A 16,422-nucleotide genomic window follows, 5' to 3' on the forward strand; every position below is an offset into this window, starting at 1 on the left:
AGGGTAGGAGAGAGAGAGAGAGAGAGAGAGAGGTGGGTGGGAGAGAGTGAGAGATAGAGAGGGTGGGAGAGAGTGGGAGATAGAGAGAGAGAGGGTGGGAGAGAGAGAGAGAGAATGGGAGAGAGAGAGGGTGGGAGAGAGAGAGGGTGGGAGAGAAAGGGTGGGAGAGAGAAAGAGGGGGTCTACCTGGAGGGCATTCCGGGGATCAACGCCTCCGCTGCCCGGTCCATGACCAGGCCTCCCAGTGGATCAGGGCCTGATCAACGAGGCTGTTACTGCTGGGCGCATGCAATCCAACGTACGAACCACAGCCCGGCTGATCCGGCACCGTCTTTAGGGTGGGAGAGAGAGAGAGAGAGGGTGAGAGAGAGAGAGAGAGAGAGAGAGAGAGAGAGAGAGATATGAAAGTATGCCAGTATTAGAGTTTTTTTCTTTGTCCTGCTGTCATTAGTGCACTGGACTAAATCTGCTCTATTGGGCATTCGTCCGTGTCTCGTAGTCAGTTGATTAAGTAGTCTTCTTTCAACACACTGGCCGTATCCCACCGAGGCGGGGTGGCCCAAAAAGAAAAACAAAAATTTCTCTTTTTAAATTTAGTAATTTATATGGGAGAAGGGGTTACTAGCCCCTTGCTCCCGGCATTTTAGTCGCCTCTTACAACACACATGGCTTACGGAGGAAGAATTCTGTTCCACTTCCCCATGGAGACGAGGAAATAAACAAGAACAAGAACTAGAAAGAAAATAGAAGAAAACCCAGAGGGGTGTGTATATATATGCTTGTATATGTATGTGTAGTGTGACCTAAGTGTAAGTAGAAGTAGCAAGACATACCTGAAATCTTGCATGTTTATGAGACAGACAGAAGACACCAGCAATCCTACCATCATGTAAAACAATTACAGGCTTTCGTTTTACGCTCACTTGGCAGGACGGTAGTACCTCCCTGGGTGGTTGCTGTCTACCAACCTACTACCTAGATTAAGTAGACTATGTCCACTTAATCAAAACTTTCAGTATAACTGATTTTCACTTAATTGGACACACCTTTCCCCTACTAATCTGTTTTATGAAGGCTTCACTGCACTATCATCATATGAATGTGAAATGGAAGCCTATTAAATATATTACACTGGCGACATTTCTATATGACTTGTGGTTTTAGTGCTGCTCTATGAATTTATTAATTTAGTTCTCCTTCATGAGCATGTAAAATGGCAGGTAAATCATACAAACTTCTTAATCTCCATGTGCATTTATTTTTACTTTCCTAATGATTTTTTAATATGATGGTTCTTGTTTCTATGGTGTTTTCTTTGTAATCAGTTTCTTCTTATTTATTAATTTAGCTTGTAAAATTATAAGTACACGTACTATAATTTAAAAATTTAGTGCAGTACAGTTATAATTAGTGTAGTTATTAAAGATATACACAAAGGCTTAGAATAAAATAACTGAATAATATTTTTGTATTTTATAGGTGCCTGGGCGTTCTTCTGATTGGTACTGAATGTGTGCCATTTTGCACAGACTTGTGGGTGTCATTGCTAAATAATATGATCATGTATGCCAAGCAGATGGACTTTCCTCTTCAGTTGGTACGAGAGTAAGTAATGGAAAGACATATTGCTATTGTCTGATATTCACTTCATGAAGCTTCTCAGCTAAGTTAGGTTTCAGTATTATAATTATATATCTGTTTCATAAAAATCCAGTTTGCTTTTAAAAATAACTTTCCTGGGTATTTTTCAATTTTTTTTTTTATTTTTTATTAACACATTGGCCATTTCCCACCAAGGCAGGGTGATCTGAAAAAGAAAAACTTTCATCATCATTCACTCCATCAGTGTCTTGCCAGAGGCATGCCTACACTACAGTTATAAAACTGCAACATTAACACGACCACCCAGGGAAGTACTACCGTCCTGCCAAGTGAATGTAAAACAAAAGCCTGTAATTGTTTTACATGATGGTAGGATTGCTGGTGTCTTTTGTCTGTCTCATAAATATGCTAGATTACAGGTATGTCTTGCTACTTCTACTTACACTTAGGTCACACTACACATACATGTACACGTTTATTTATACACACTCATCTTGAGTTTTCTTTGATTTTATCTTAATAGTTCTTGGTCTTATTACTTTTCCTTTTATATCCATGGGGAAGTGGAATAAGAATCTTTCCTCTGTAAGCCATGCGTGTTGTAAAAGTCAACTAAAATGCCGGGAACAATGGGCTAGTAACCCCTTTTCCTGTAAAGATTACTAAAAAGAATAAGAAGAAAATTGTCAAAGTGGGAAGTCTGAATGTGCGTGGATGTTATGCAAATGATAAGAAAGACATGATTGTGGATGTTATGAATGAGAAGAAGCTGGATGTCCTGGCTTTAAGTGAAACGAAGCTGAAGGGGGTGGGAGAGTTTCAATGGAGAGGAATAAATGGGATTAGGTCAGGGGTTTCAAATAGAGTTAGAGCTAAAGAAGGAGTAGCAATAATGTTGAAGGATAAGCTATGGCAGGAAAAGAGGGACTATAAATGTATTAATTCAAGGATTATGTGGAGTAAAATAAAGATTGGATGTGAAAAGTGGGTTATAGTAAGCGTGTATGCACCTGGAGAAGAAAGAAGTGTAGAGGAGAGAGAGAGATTTTGGGAAATGTTGAGTGAATGCGTGGGAGTTTTGAATCAAGTGTGAGAGTAATGGTGGTTGGGGATTTCAATGCTAAAGTGGGTAAAAATGTTATGGAGGGAGTAGTAGGTAAATTTGGGGTGCCAGGGGTAAATGTAAATGGGGAGCCTTTAGTTGAGCTATGTGTAGAAAGAAATTTGGTAATAAGTAATACATATTTTATGAAAAAGAGGATAAATAAATATACAAGGTATGATGTAGCACATAATGAAAGTAGTTTGTTAGATTATGTATTGGTGGATAAAAGGTTGATGGGTAGGCTCCAGGATGTACATGTTTATAGAGGGGCAACTGATATATCAGATCATTATTTAGTTGTAGCTACAGTTAGAGTAAGAGGTAGATGGGAAAAGAGGAAGGTGGCAACAACAAGTAAGAGGGAGGTGAAAGTGTATAAACTAAGGGAGGAGGAAGTTCAGGCGAGATATAAGCGACTGTTGGCAGAAAGGTGGGCTAGTGCAAAGATGAGTAGTGGGGGGGTTGAAGAGGGTTGGAATAGTTTTAAAAATGCAGTATTAGAATGTGGGACAGAAGTTTGTGGTTATAGAAGGGTGGGGGCAGGTGGAAAGAGGAGTGATTGGTGGAATGATGAAGTAAAGGGTGTGATAAAAGAGAGAAAGTTAGCTTATGAGGGGTTTTTACAAAGCAGAAGTGTTATAAGAAAAGCAGAGTATATGGAGAGTAAAAGAAAGGTGAAGAGAGTGGTAAGAGAGTGCAAAAGGAGAGCAGATGATAGAGTGGGAGAGGCACTGTCAAGAAATTTTAATTAAAATAAGAAAAAATTTTGGAGTTAAACAAGTTAAGAAAGCCTAGGGAAAGTATGGATTTGTCAGTTAAAAACAGAGTAGGGGAGTTAGTAGATGGGGAGAGGGAGGTATTAGGTAGATGGCGAGAATATTTTGAGGAACTTTTAAATGTTGAGGAAGAAAGGGAGGCGGTAATTTCATGCACTGGTCAGGGAGGTATACCATCTTTTAGGAGTGAAGAAGAGCAGAGTGTAAGTGTGGGGGAGGTACGCGAGGCATTACGTAGAATGAAAGGGGGTAAAGCAGCTGGAACTGATGGGATCATGACAGAAATGTTAAAAGCAGGGGGGGGGGGGATATAGTGTTGGAGTGGTTGGTACTTTTGTTTAATAAATGTATGAAAGAGGGGAAGGTACCTAGGGATTGGCGGAGAGCATGTATAGTCCCTTTATATAAAGGGAAAGGGGACAAAAGAGATTGTAAAAATTATAGAGGAATAAGTTTATTGAGTATACCAGGAAAAGTGTACGGTAGGGTTATAATTGAAAGAATTAGAGGTAAGACAGAATGTAGGATTGCGGATGAGCAAGGAGGTTTCAGAGTGGGTAGGGGATGTGTAGATCAAGTGTTTACATTGAAGCATATATGTGAACAGTATTTAGATAAAGGTAGGGAAGTTTTTATTGCATTTATGGATTTAGAAAAAGCATATGATAGAGTGGATAGGGGAGCAATGTGGCAGATGTTGCAAGTACGTATATGGAATAGGTGGTAAGTTATTAAATGCTGTAAAGAGTTTTTATGAGGATAGTGAGGCTCAGGTTAAGGTGTGTAGAAGAGAGGGAGACTACTTCCCGGTAAAAGTAGGTCTTAGACAGGGATGTGTAATGTGATCATGGTTGTTTAATATATTTATAGATGGGGTTGTAAAAGAAGTAAATGCTAGGGTGTTCGGGAGAGGGGTGGGATTAAATTATGGGGAATCAAATTCAAAATGGGAATTAACACAGTTACTTTTTGCTGATGATACTATGCTTATGGGAGATTCTAAAGAAAAATTGCAAAGGTTAGTGGATGAATTTGGGAATGTGTGTAAAGGTAGAAATTTGAAAGTGAACATAGAAAAGAGTAAGGTGATGAGGGTATCAAATGATTTAGATAAAGAAAAATTGGATATCAAATTGGGGAGGAGGAGTATGGAAGAAGTGAATGTTTTCAGATACAGTGGACCCCCGCATAACAATATTAATCCATTCCTGAGAGCTCATTGTTATGCGAAATTATCGTTATGCGAATGAATTTTCCCCATAAGAAATAATGGAAATCAAATTAATCCGTGCAAGACACCCAAAAGTATGAAAATTTTTTTTTTACCACATGAAATATACATTTTCCTACACCCAAAGAGAAGGATACATGCACAATAGTAGAGTAGTACATGCACAATATATATTGTGCATGTACTACTCTACTAAATGAAGAATAAATGACACTTACCTTTATTGAAGATGCAGCAATGACTGGTGAGACACTGTGTCCTGGGAGTGCCTTTTCCTCCTAAGTACTGTAGGTCCTGTTTGGCATTTTCTTCCAGAACATGCCTTATCACACTGTGTATGCCACTACGATTCATAAATGTCTCAAACCAACCTTTGCTGGCTTTAAATTCACCAATATGAGCACTAGTTCCAGGCATTTTTTCCTGTTATCCTGGGTGATAGTCGACTGGTGTGGGTTGCATCCTGGGAGACAAGATTAAGGACCCCAATGGAAATTAATTAGACAGTCTTCGATGACACTGACCTTTTTGGGTTATCCTGGGTGGCTAACCCTCTGAGGTTAATTGTTTCTTGGTATTCTCAATAAGCCACACCAACAACGGCGCTACAGCAGCAGCAGCAGCAGCAGCAGCTGACAGTGCTACAGCAGCAGCAGACGGTGCTACAGCAGCAGCAGACGGTACTACAGCAGCAGCAGACGGTACTACAGCAGCAGCAGCAGCAGCTGACGGTGGTACAGCAGCAGCAGCAGCTGATGGTGCTACAGCAGCAGCAGCAGCTGACAGTGCTACAACAGCAGCAGCTGACAGTGCAGTAGCAGCAGCTGACAGTGCTACAGCAGCAGCTGACAGTGCTACAGCAGCAGCAGACGGTGCTACAGCAGCAGCAGATGGTACTGCAGCAGCAGCTGACAGTGGTACAGCAGCAGCAGCTGATGGTGCTACAGCAGCAGCAGCATCTGACAGTGCTACAGCAGCAGCAGCTGACAGTGCAGCAGCAGCAGCAGCTGACAGTGCTACAGCAGCAGCAGACGGTGCTACAGCAGCAGCAGACGGTACTACAGCAGCAGCAGCAGCAGCTGACGATGGTAAAGCAGCAGCAGCAGCTGACGGTGGTACAGCAGCAGCAGCAGCTGACAGTGCTACAGCAGCAGCAGCATCAGCAGTTGACCATGGTACCACAGTATTTCGATAATATTTCTCACCCTTTTTACCACAGGGTTGGCAATAGAAGCTTTCTTGGGGCCCATGGTCACTTATTTTACAGAGAAAATCACCAAAAACACTGTAATAATACGAAATACTCTGATTGTGTGCTTGGAGGTTACCGTGGAGGCTGGCTTGTAAACATTGCCACCGGCAGAACATGTGAGGCTGGTTCAGGCCTCACATAGACGCGTCTCGGACGAATAGCGTTGAGCGAGTTTTTTAGCGCTATGCGAGGCAAAATTTTAGTGATAAAATGTATCGGTATGCGGATTTAACGTTATGTGATGCCAACGGTATGCGGGGGTCCACTGTACTTGGGAGTTGACGTGTCGGCGGATGGATTTATGAAGGATGAGGTTAATCATAGAATTGATGAGGGAAAAAAGGTGAGTGGTGCATTGAGGTATATGTGGAGTCAAAAAACGTTATCTATGGAGGCAAAGAAGGGAATGTATGAGAGTATAGTAGTACCAACACTCTTATATGGGTGTGAAGCTTGGGTGGTAAATGCAGCAGCGAGGAGATGGTTGGAGGCAGTGGAGATGTCCTGTCTAAGGGCAATGTGTGGTGTAAATATTATGCAGAAAATTCGGAGTGTGGAAATTAGGAAAAGATGTGGAGTTAATAAAAGTATTAGTCAGAGGGCAGAAGAGGGGTTGTTGAGGTGGTTTGGTCATTTAGAGAGAATGGATCAAAGTAGAATGACATGGAAAGCACATAAATCTATAGGGGAAGGAAGGCGAGGTAGGGGTCGTCCTCGAAAGGGTTGGAGAGAGGGGGTAAAGGAGGTTTTGTGGGCAAGGGGCTTGGACTTCCAGCAAGCGTGCGTGAGCATGTTAGATAGGAGTGAATGGAGACGAATGGTACTTGGGACCTGATGATCTGTTGGAGTGTGAGCAGGGTAATATTTAGTGAAGGGATTCAGGGAAACCGGTTATTTTCATATAGTCGGACTTGAGTCCTGGAAATGGGAAGTACAATGCCTGCACTTTAAAGGAGGAGTTTGGGATATTGGCAGTTTGGAGGGATATGTTGTGTATCTTTATACGTATATGCTTCTAAGCTGTTGTATTCTGAGCACCTCTGCAAAAACAGTGATTATGTGTGAGTGTGGTGAAAGTGTTGAATGATGATGAAAGCATTTTCTTTTTGGGGATTTTCTTTCTTTTTTGAATCACTCTTCCTCGGTGGGAGACGGCCGACTTGTTGAAAAAAAAAAAAATTATACTTACTAAATATAAGGGAACTTTTATAATTGGAAGTTTTCTGTTATTGGATAGTTAGGTATGTACAACCTCTTATTTATTCAAGTCTAATCTCATTATATCTTCTACAGGCTCTATGAAAGTGGCTTGAACTGTATGGGGCAATCATGGCACAGTTCAAGTCTGTGGGATGCTTGTATTAACTACGAACAAAATAATGGCAACCTTGTAACTGTTATGGCTCTCTATAGAAGACTGATACAGACACCAACAAGATTGTTTAATAAACACTGGGATCAGTGAGTTCATTTATGTTTAGTTAGATTCCTCTTCTCACTTATTATTCTTAGACGGATGTTTTCAAGTCAGAATATACATGGTATTCCTAATTTAATATCAGACTCATTATTTATAGTATCGGATGTAGCTTCAGTATTTTTGTGTCTGTTTTCTTTAATTTCTTGATACTTTTGAGTAGAAATGCTGACTGAATCCCTATTCATACATACTATTATGAATGATTCTGTGCATGTTTTAATAAAAAACCTTCCAGGCCTTCACATTATATTTTCATGCCTTTGCTTTATATGACTGACTCAGAACAGTATGAGATGTCAGCTTAATGCAAATTTGGCCATTTATATGGTGGCACATTATACCATACCTTTTACTGCTTGGTATATAGTATAGTGTTGTACAGGATGAGCTCAGGGTTTGTCATGTAGTACTATGTGATGAGCTCAGCACACTCAAATAATCTGTGAGTGATAAATTTTGGCCTAGATATGAGAGAATGGGTCTGTGCAGTGAGTGTGAACCATGTAAAATAGAAAATCCTGCCCCATGCAGAGCATGATGGGAAAACAAAACTGTGACCATATGTATGGTTGAAAATAGCATCTTTGGGATGTATTTTGAGAGGGTTTTTATAGTTTTATTCTCTGTTTCTTGGTATCATTTCATAGAATGGAAGACATATTACTAAAACAAGGGATGATTTTGATTGTATTTGGGACTGGAACTAGCTTGAAATTAAGCTCAGAGTAGTGGAAATATTTGATTTTTGTCAATATTCCAGAGGATGGGTAAAGCCTCCCTACAACCCCCAGTTTGTTTTATGGGTTTTTATTAGGTTTGATTCAATTATTGGGATGCTGTAAACCATGAATAATCTTTCCTGATTATATATTATTATCCAAGAGATAAAGTAAATCTTCTGTTTTCGTGTGATTAAGAATTCAAAATGGAAAGCAAGCGTAATATAGGAGAGGGCTGGGGATGTGACTAATGGACAGAGGAAATGCTGTTTTAGTGCCGGGAATGTCTATATTGTTTATTATGGACTATTTTAAAATTAGTATATTTTGAATTTTGCTAAGTTTGCCAAATTACCAAATTCTGATCACTTTTATTGGGTAGTTGAAATAGTTGAATGGGCAGTTTTTTGTGCTCAGTCACTAGAATGGAAGGCATACTAGTGAAATAGTTAAGAATTTGGTTGTCTAAAACAATTGAAGTGGCCTAAAATAGGACTCAAAGGGGGTGAAATCACTAGTGCGTAAATTGTGCCAGCATAATTCTGTATTTTTTTCACCAGGTTTCATACTTTTGGTATCTTAACCTTTGGAAAAAAGATTCTCTATCATTTCATAAGAAAATTTTTTTTTTTTTTTTTTTTTGCTTGTGTTTAGTTTTGCTTCCCATCTCCAGTGTCTAGCAGTCAGCCATCAAGCTGATCATCAAGTTTCTCCTGATATCTCCTCTTCATTATGGCTATCTCTTGGTGACATTGTTCACTGTGGGGTTCTATTTCACAGTAACTATATATATTGAAGCAATACTAAATGCAGATTTGATTCAGCATTTCCAAATTAGTTATCGACATATGTTTTTGAACCTGAACCGAAACTTTTGTTGGCCAGTAATTAAGAATTTATTAGTTTACTTTACTTACAGTTTTTTAGCTCTAGTTCGAGATCATCATCCACGTAGTCTTCTTCCTGTTGAAGAGTACCAGGCATTACGCAAGCAAGCATGTGAAGAGCTCAAAATTAGGTACACACCGACAAGCCACATGCCTCCCAAAACAATTCAGAAGGTAGGTAAGCTGTATCTTATTTTTCCTGACTTATTAAGTGGCTATTACCATTTGTTTTACATTTGAAAGACTGGGTATTGATTATTGTGGCCCCTTGTATTTTAATATGATCAGACATTTTACCAAGATAGCTAAAGAAATCAGTAGATCAGTTTTCAGTTTAACTTTTCACTCTCAGAGACAAGGTTATGTTAGTAATGGTTGTCAGTAGCTTTTCCCACCCACCATAAAAAAAAAAAGTGGACTCAGTTGCCTCTAACTCCCACTAATATGAAACCCTGATCATAGTTTAATATAGTTTTCATGTAAAATCAGGAACACGATGACTGAAAAACTTACAGATAGTCATTATTCATCAGCACTGGAGAAAATAAACTCAATAACCTTCCTGTAGAAAGCATGTGCCTCGAGGGAGGTAGGTGCTTCGATGCTAGTGAGGGACTTGATCCAAGGAGCTGAAATTCTTCTCACTTTCTTTGGATAGAAGCTGATTACCTCTTATTCCTCGGCACTATATGACTCCTATGGGTTTAACACTTCTCTAATATACGTGGCATGGCCTTTGTGATTCCTACCATACTACTAAGCATAGTTACTACCCATTGAATTTTCATCTTATTTTGTGTGTGCACTCATGTATTTAAAGAGCACACTGTTGTATTTGTTTCATTGATATTCTTTCCATCGGTTACAAAAACCCTATGTAATGTATCTTGAACTAATACTATTTGTAATAATAGATAAATACCCTCAAACAGTTATATTCTTCCACTTTTATTTTTTAAAAGTTGTACTGAATGTGTAATATATACTGTATATTTCTTAAGGATGTAGTGATAGTTAATTAAGCTTTTCTGATTTGTAATCTTGTAATTTAGAATACTGTACTGTAATAATTTTCATTATAGTTTTCAGTCCCTTTTTGTAGTATGCTTATTTCTGCTCATTTTATAGTTTTGAGATTAGAAATCCAAGATCATTATATACAGAGATGAAATATGTCTCTCAGTTATCATTGACCATTGTTGTTGGTAAAACACAATGGAAATAACCATACAACAAAAATTGATTGAAGATTTTGTGCGAGAGAGAGACTGCTGGAGGTGGCTTCAATGTTCTCTTGCTTGGGCAGAGAGAGAGGTATACTGGTATAATGAGAGCTCAATGTTTGCTGAAACTATTCAGTACTTATGTGAATGTAATGATTCTTTAAATTTTGCAGACTCCACAACCAGAGGATAAACTGACTTCCTGTATAAAGGAAAAGCTTGTGGCTTTATATATCAAAACTCACGAGTGCAATGAGGAGGAAGTGGACAAAAGATGGAAGTTTGAGGAAAAAGTAAGCTACTTTTAGTTCATATTGTTAATATATTTTCCTGCGATTTTATGGTGTAATTTGGCACATTTACTATCATCTCCATACTCCTTGACTAATGCATGTTTTTCATCTTGCATGCAGTAGCACAGCCAGGATTTCAGTCTGGGGAAGGAGGGCTTAAGCCAGGATTTCAATCTGGGGGCTTACAGATCATAAGATGCTGAACAAAAAATGGTCTTTAAAAACATACGAGTCTCAATGTGTACGTGAAATTTCTTAAACTACTGTATCCTGCTCTCATGGTATTTTAGCCCCCTCATAGCTGTGCCACTTCTTCCATGTAATAAGTTCTTGCATTTTTTTTTTATCTTCATATCTTTGATCCCCTTTGCCTAATTAGTAACTTTGTCAGGGAAATAGTTTTCTTCTTCTTCGTCCAACAAACTGCCCATATCCCACTGAGGCAGGGTGGCCCAAAAGAAAAAACGAAGGTTTCTCCTTTTAAATTTAGTAATATGCACAGGAGAAGGGGTTACTAGCCCCTTGCTCCTGGCATTTTAGTCGCCTTATGACACACACGGCTTTTGGAGGAAGAATTCTGTTCCACTTCCCCATGGAGATAAGTGGAAATAAACAAGAACAAGAACTAGTAAGAAAAGAGAAGAAAACCCAGAGGGGTATATCTTTCTTCTTCTTTCAACAAACTGGCCATATCCCACCGAAGCAGGGTGGCCCAAAAAGAAAAACAAAAGTTTCTCTTCTTAATTTTAGTAATGTATTCAGGAGATGGGGTTACTAGCCCCTTGCTCCTGGCATTTTAGTCGCCTCTTACGACATGTATGGCTTACGGAGGAAGAATTCTGCTCCACTTCCCCATGGAGATAAGAAATAAACAAGAAGAAGAACTAGTAAAAAAAATAAAAAAACCCAGAGAAGTAGCAAGATGTTCCTGAAATCTTGCATGTTTATGAGACAGAAAAAAGACACCAGCAATCCTACCATCATGTAAAACAAGTACAGGCTTTCATTTTATGCTCACTTGGCAGGACAGTAGTACCTCCCTGGGCAGTTGCTGTCTACCAACTTACTGCAAAGAGGAAATGAAAGAGAGAAGCTTACGACGACGTTTCGGTCTGACTTGGACCATATACAAAGTCACACGTCGCCGTAAGCTTCTCTCTTTCATGTGCGGGTTATTTGTGTATCGTTCCAGTCACGGTATTGTGCCTTTTTTGTTATTTAAAGAGGAAATAGTTTTGTATTTATTTATTTTGTTTGTGGGCAACATATCTTAAGATGTTGTCTTCAGATTAGCATATAACTTGCGTACAGTTATATGCAAGGCTTTCTATTAAAACTGGGCAGTATTAACCACTTCATAGTTGTTGCAGTTTAAAAACTGTAGTGTAAAGCACCCTTCTGGCAAGACAGTGATGGAGTGAATGATGGTGAAAGTTTTTCTTTTTCGGGCCACCCTGCCTTGGTGGGAATCGGCCAGTGTGATAATAAAATAAAATAAAAAATAGTCATTACTTCTTTACTTCTGTGAGATGGTGTGGCAATGGATTGGAACTCTTCAGGGGGACAACCTTGATGTCAGTAAAAGGCTTTAGATCAGAAAAATTGGAGTCTCCCCTCCTCTTCCTTGGATCAAACCTGAGTGCCCCCTGATCCTCAGGCACTGTATGACCCCTGTGGGATTAGTATTTCAATGTGAGTATATTGAATATATTAAATATATATTGTGAATATATAGATGGGATACAAGGAGAATAGAAGCATCAGGGAAGAGAGAGGTGAAGGTTTATAAACTAAAAGAGGAGGCAGTTAGGGTAAGATATAAACAGCTATTGGAGGATAGATGGGCTAATGAGAGCATAGGCAATGGGGTCGAAGAGGTATGGGGTAGATTTAAAAATGTAGTGTTAGAGTGTTCAGCAGAAGTTTGTGGTTACAGGAAAGTGGGTGTGGGAGGGAAGAGGAGCGATTGGTGGAATGATGATGTAAAGAAAGTAGTAAGGGAGAAAAAGTTAGCATATGAGAAGTTTTTACAAAGTAGAAGTGATTCAAGGAGGGAAGAGTATATGGAGAAAAAGAGAGAGGTTAAGAGAGTGGTGAAGCAATGTAAAAAGAGAGCAAATGAGAGAGTGGGTTAGATGTTATCAACAAATTTTGTTGAAAATAAGAAAAAGTTTTGGAGTGAGATTAACAAGTTAAGGAAGCCTAGAGAACAAATGGATTTGTCAGTTAAAAATAGGAGAGGAGAGTTATTGAATGGAGAGTTAGAGGTATTGGGAAGATGGAAGGAATATTTTGAGGAATTGTTAAATGTTGATGAAGATAGGGAAGCTGTGATTTCGTGTATAGGGCAAGGAGGAATAACATCTTGTAGGAGTGAGGAAGAGCCAGTTGTGAGTGTGGGGGAAGTTCGTGAGGCAGTAGGTAAAATGAAAGGGGGTAAGGCAGCCGGGATTGATGGGATAAAGATAGAAATGTTAAAAGCAGGTGGGGATATAGTTTTGGAGTGGTTGGTGCAATTATTTAATAAATGTATGGAAGAGGGTAAGGTACCTAGGGATTGGCAGAGAGCATGCATAGTTCCTTTGTATAAAGGCAATGGGGACAAAAGAGAGGGATATGTTGTGTATCTTTATACGTATATGCTTCTAAGCTGTTGTATTCTGAGCACCTCTGCAAAAGCAGTGATAATGTGTGAGTGTGGTGAAAGTGTTGAATGATGATGAAAGTATTTTCTTTTTGGGGATTTTTCTTTTTTGGGTCACCCTGCCTCGGTGGGAGACGGCCGACTTGTTGAAAAAAAAAAAAAAAGTCTGTTGAGTATACCTGGTAAAGTGTATGGTAGAGTTATTATTGAAAGTATTAAGAGTAAGACGGAGAATAGGATAGCAGATGAACAAGGAGGCTTTAGGAAAGGTAGGGGGTGTGTGGACAAGGTGTTTACAGTGAAACATATAAGTGAACAGTATTTAGATAAGGCTAAAGAGGTTTTTGTGGCATTTATGGATTTGGAAAAGGCGTATGACAGAGTGGATAGGGGGCCAATGTGGCAGATGTTGCAGGTGTATGGTGTAGGAGGTAGGTTACTGAAAGCAGTGAAGAGTTTTTACGAGGATAGTGAGGCTCAAGTTAGAGTATGTAGGAAAGAGGGAAATTATTTCCCAGTAAAAGTAGGCCTTAGACAAGGATGTGTGATGTCACCGTGGTTGTTTAATATATTTATAGATGGGGTTGTAAGAGAAGTAAATGTGAGGGTCTTGGCAAGAGGCGTGGAGTTAAAAGATAAAGAATCACACACAAAGTGGGAGTTGTCACAGTTGCTCTTTGCTGATGACACTATGCTCTTGGGAGATTCTGAAGAGAAGTTGCAGAGATTGGTGGATGAATTTGGTAGGGTGTGCAAAAGAAGAAAATTAAAAGTGAATACAGGAAAGAGTAAGGTTATGAGGATAACAAAAAGATTAGGTGATGAAAGATTGGGTATCAGATTGGAGGGAGAGAGTATGGAGGAGGTGAATGTATTCAGATATTTGGGAGTGGACGTGTCAGCGGATGGGTCTATGAAAGATGAGGTGAATCATAGAATTGATGAGGGGAAAAGGGTGAGTGGTGCACTTAGGAGTCTGTGGAGACAAAGAACTTTGTCCTTGGAGGCAAAGAGGGGAATGTATGAGAGTATAGTTTTACCAACGCTCTTATATGGGTGTGAAGCATGGGTGATGAATGTTGCAGCGAGGAGAAGGCTGGAGGCAGTGGAGATGTCATGTCTGAGGGCAATGTGTGGTGTGAATATAATGCAGAGAATTCGTAGTTTGGAAGTTAGGAGGAGGTGCGGGATTACCAAAACTGTTGTCCAGAGGGCTGAGGAAGGGTTGTTGAGGTGGTTCGGACATGTAGAGAGAATGGAGCGAAACAGAGTGACTTCAAGAGTGTATCAGTCTGTAGTGGAAGGAAGGCGGGGTAGGGGTCGCCCTAGGAAAGGTTGGAGGGAAGGGGTAAAGGAGGTTTTGTGTTCGAGGGGCTTGGACTTCCAGCAGGCATGCGTGAGCGTGTTTGATAGGAGTGAATGGAGACAAATGGTTTTTAATACTTGACATGCTGTTGGAGTGTGAGCAAAGTAACATTTATGAAGGGGTTCAGGGAAACCGGCAGGCCGGACTTGAGTCCTGGAGATGGGAAGTACAGTGCCTGCATTCTGAAGGAGGGGTGTTAATGTTGCAGTTTAAAAAGTGTAGTGTAAAGCACCCTTCTGGCAAGACAGTGATGGAGTGAATGATGGTGAAAGTTTTTCTTTTTCGGGCCACCCTGCCTTGGTGGGAATCGGCCAGTGTGATAATAAAAAAAAAATAATTGGTGGAAAACATTGGCCATTTTCCACCAAGGCAGGGTGACCTGAAAAAAAAAGAAACACTTTCATCATCATTAACTCCATCACTGTCTTGCCAGAGGCATGCCTACACTAGTTAAAAAAATGCAACATATCAACACCCCTCCTTCAGAGTGCAGGCACTGTACTTCCCACCTCCAGGACTCAAGTCTGCCTTGCTGGTTTCCCTGAATGCCTTCCTAAATGTTACTTTGCTTCCACTCCAACAGCACATCAAGTCATGAAAACCATTTGTCTCCACTCACTCCTAACACGCTCATGCACACCTGCTGGAAAGTCCAAGCCCCTCGCACACAAATCCTCCTCAACCTTCTCCATCCAACCTTTTTTGGGCCGACCCCTACCCCACCTTCCTTCCACTACAGATTTATGTGCTCCCCAAGTCATTCTGTTTCGTTCTATCCTCTCTAAATAGCTAACCCACCTCAATCCTTCCTCAGCCCTCTGGATAATACTTTTAGTAATTCCACACCTCCTAATTTCCAAACTACGAATTCTCTGCATAATATTTATACCACACATTGGCCTCAGACATGACATCTCCACTGCCTCCAACCTTTTCCTACTGAGGTAGAGTGACCCGAAAAAAGAAGAAACACTTTAACCCTCACTCATTCCATCACTGTCTTGCCAGGGGCATGCCAATACTGCAGTTCAGATGCCCATCCAAACTGTAAATATCCCCACTCCCTCCTTTAGAGTGCAGGCACTGTACTTCCCACCTCCATGATTCAAGTTTGGCTAACTGGTTTCCCTGTATCCTTTTGTAAATGTTACTGTGCTCACACACCAACAGCACATCAAGTCATAAAAACCAACTGCCTCCATTCACTCATATCTAACATGCTCACACATGCCTGCTGAATATCCAAGCCCCTTATACAAAACCTGTTTTACCTCCTGCCTCCAACCTTTCCTATAGTAACCTCTACCCTGCCTTGTCTCCACCGCAGATTTATACACCCTCCAAGTCATCCTATTTTACTCCACCCATTCTAAATGTCTAAACCAACTCAGCAACCCCTCCTCAGTCCTCTGGATAATTCGCTTAGTAACCCTGCATCTCCTGATCTCCAAACAAAGAATTCTCTACATAATATTAACAACATACATTGCCCTCAGATATGTCATTTCTACTGCCTCCAGCCTCATCCTCACTGCAGCATTCACAACCCATGCCTCAAACCCAAATAAGAGTGTTGGCACCATTATATTCTCATACATTACTCTTTTTGCCTCCATGGATAATGTTCGTTATCTCCACAGATACCTTAGTGCACTACTCACCTTTTTGCTCTCATCAATTCTATGGTTCACCTTGTCTTTCATATACCCATCTGCTGACAAGTTCACTCCCAGATATCTGAACACATTCGCTTCCTCCATACTTCCGCCATTGAATATGATATATAATCTTTCATTACGTAAATTTTTTGTTACCCTCGTCATCTTGCCGTTTCGTATATTCCC

At 40.1% G+C, this 16,422-nt stretch overlaps 1 protein-coding gene across 1 annotated transcript in view; it reads left to right on the forward strand.

The window, feature by feature from the left end:
* Window positions 1–16,422, forward strand: part of LOC128688632 (uncharacterized) — an 88,853-nt gene that overhangs the window by 24,563 nt on the left and 47,868 nt on the right. Inside the window, exons 5-8 of the mRNA XM_070084520.1 lie at window positions 1,480–1,605; window positions 7,260–7,427; window positions 9,085–9,226; window positions 10,449–10,568. Of these exons, the coding sequence (XP_069940621.1) occupies window positions 1,480–1,605; window positions 7,260–7,427; window positions 9,085–9,226; window positions 10,449–10,568 (556 nt within the window). The remainder of the gene's footprint in view (window positions 1–1,479; window positions 1,606–7,259; window positions 7,428–9,084; window positions 9,227–10,448; window positions 10,569–16,422) is intronic.

This window comes from Cherax quadricarinatus, chromosome 13 (assembly GCF_038502225.1).
Source record: "Cherax quadricarinatus isolate ZL_2023a chromosome 13, ASM3850222v1, whole genome shotgun sequence".
Classification (NCBI taxonomy): Eukaryota; Metazoa; Arthropoda; class Malacostraca; order Decapoda; family Parastacidae; genus Cherax; species Cherax quadricarinatus.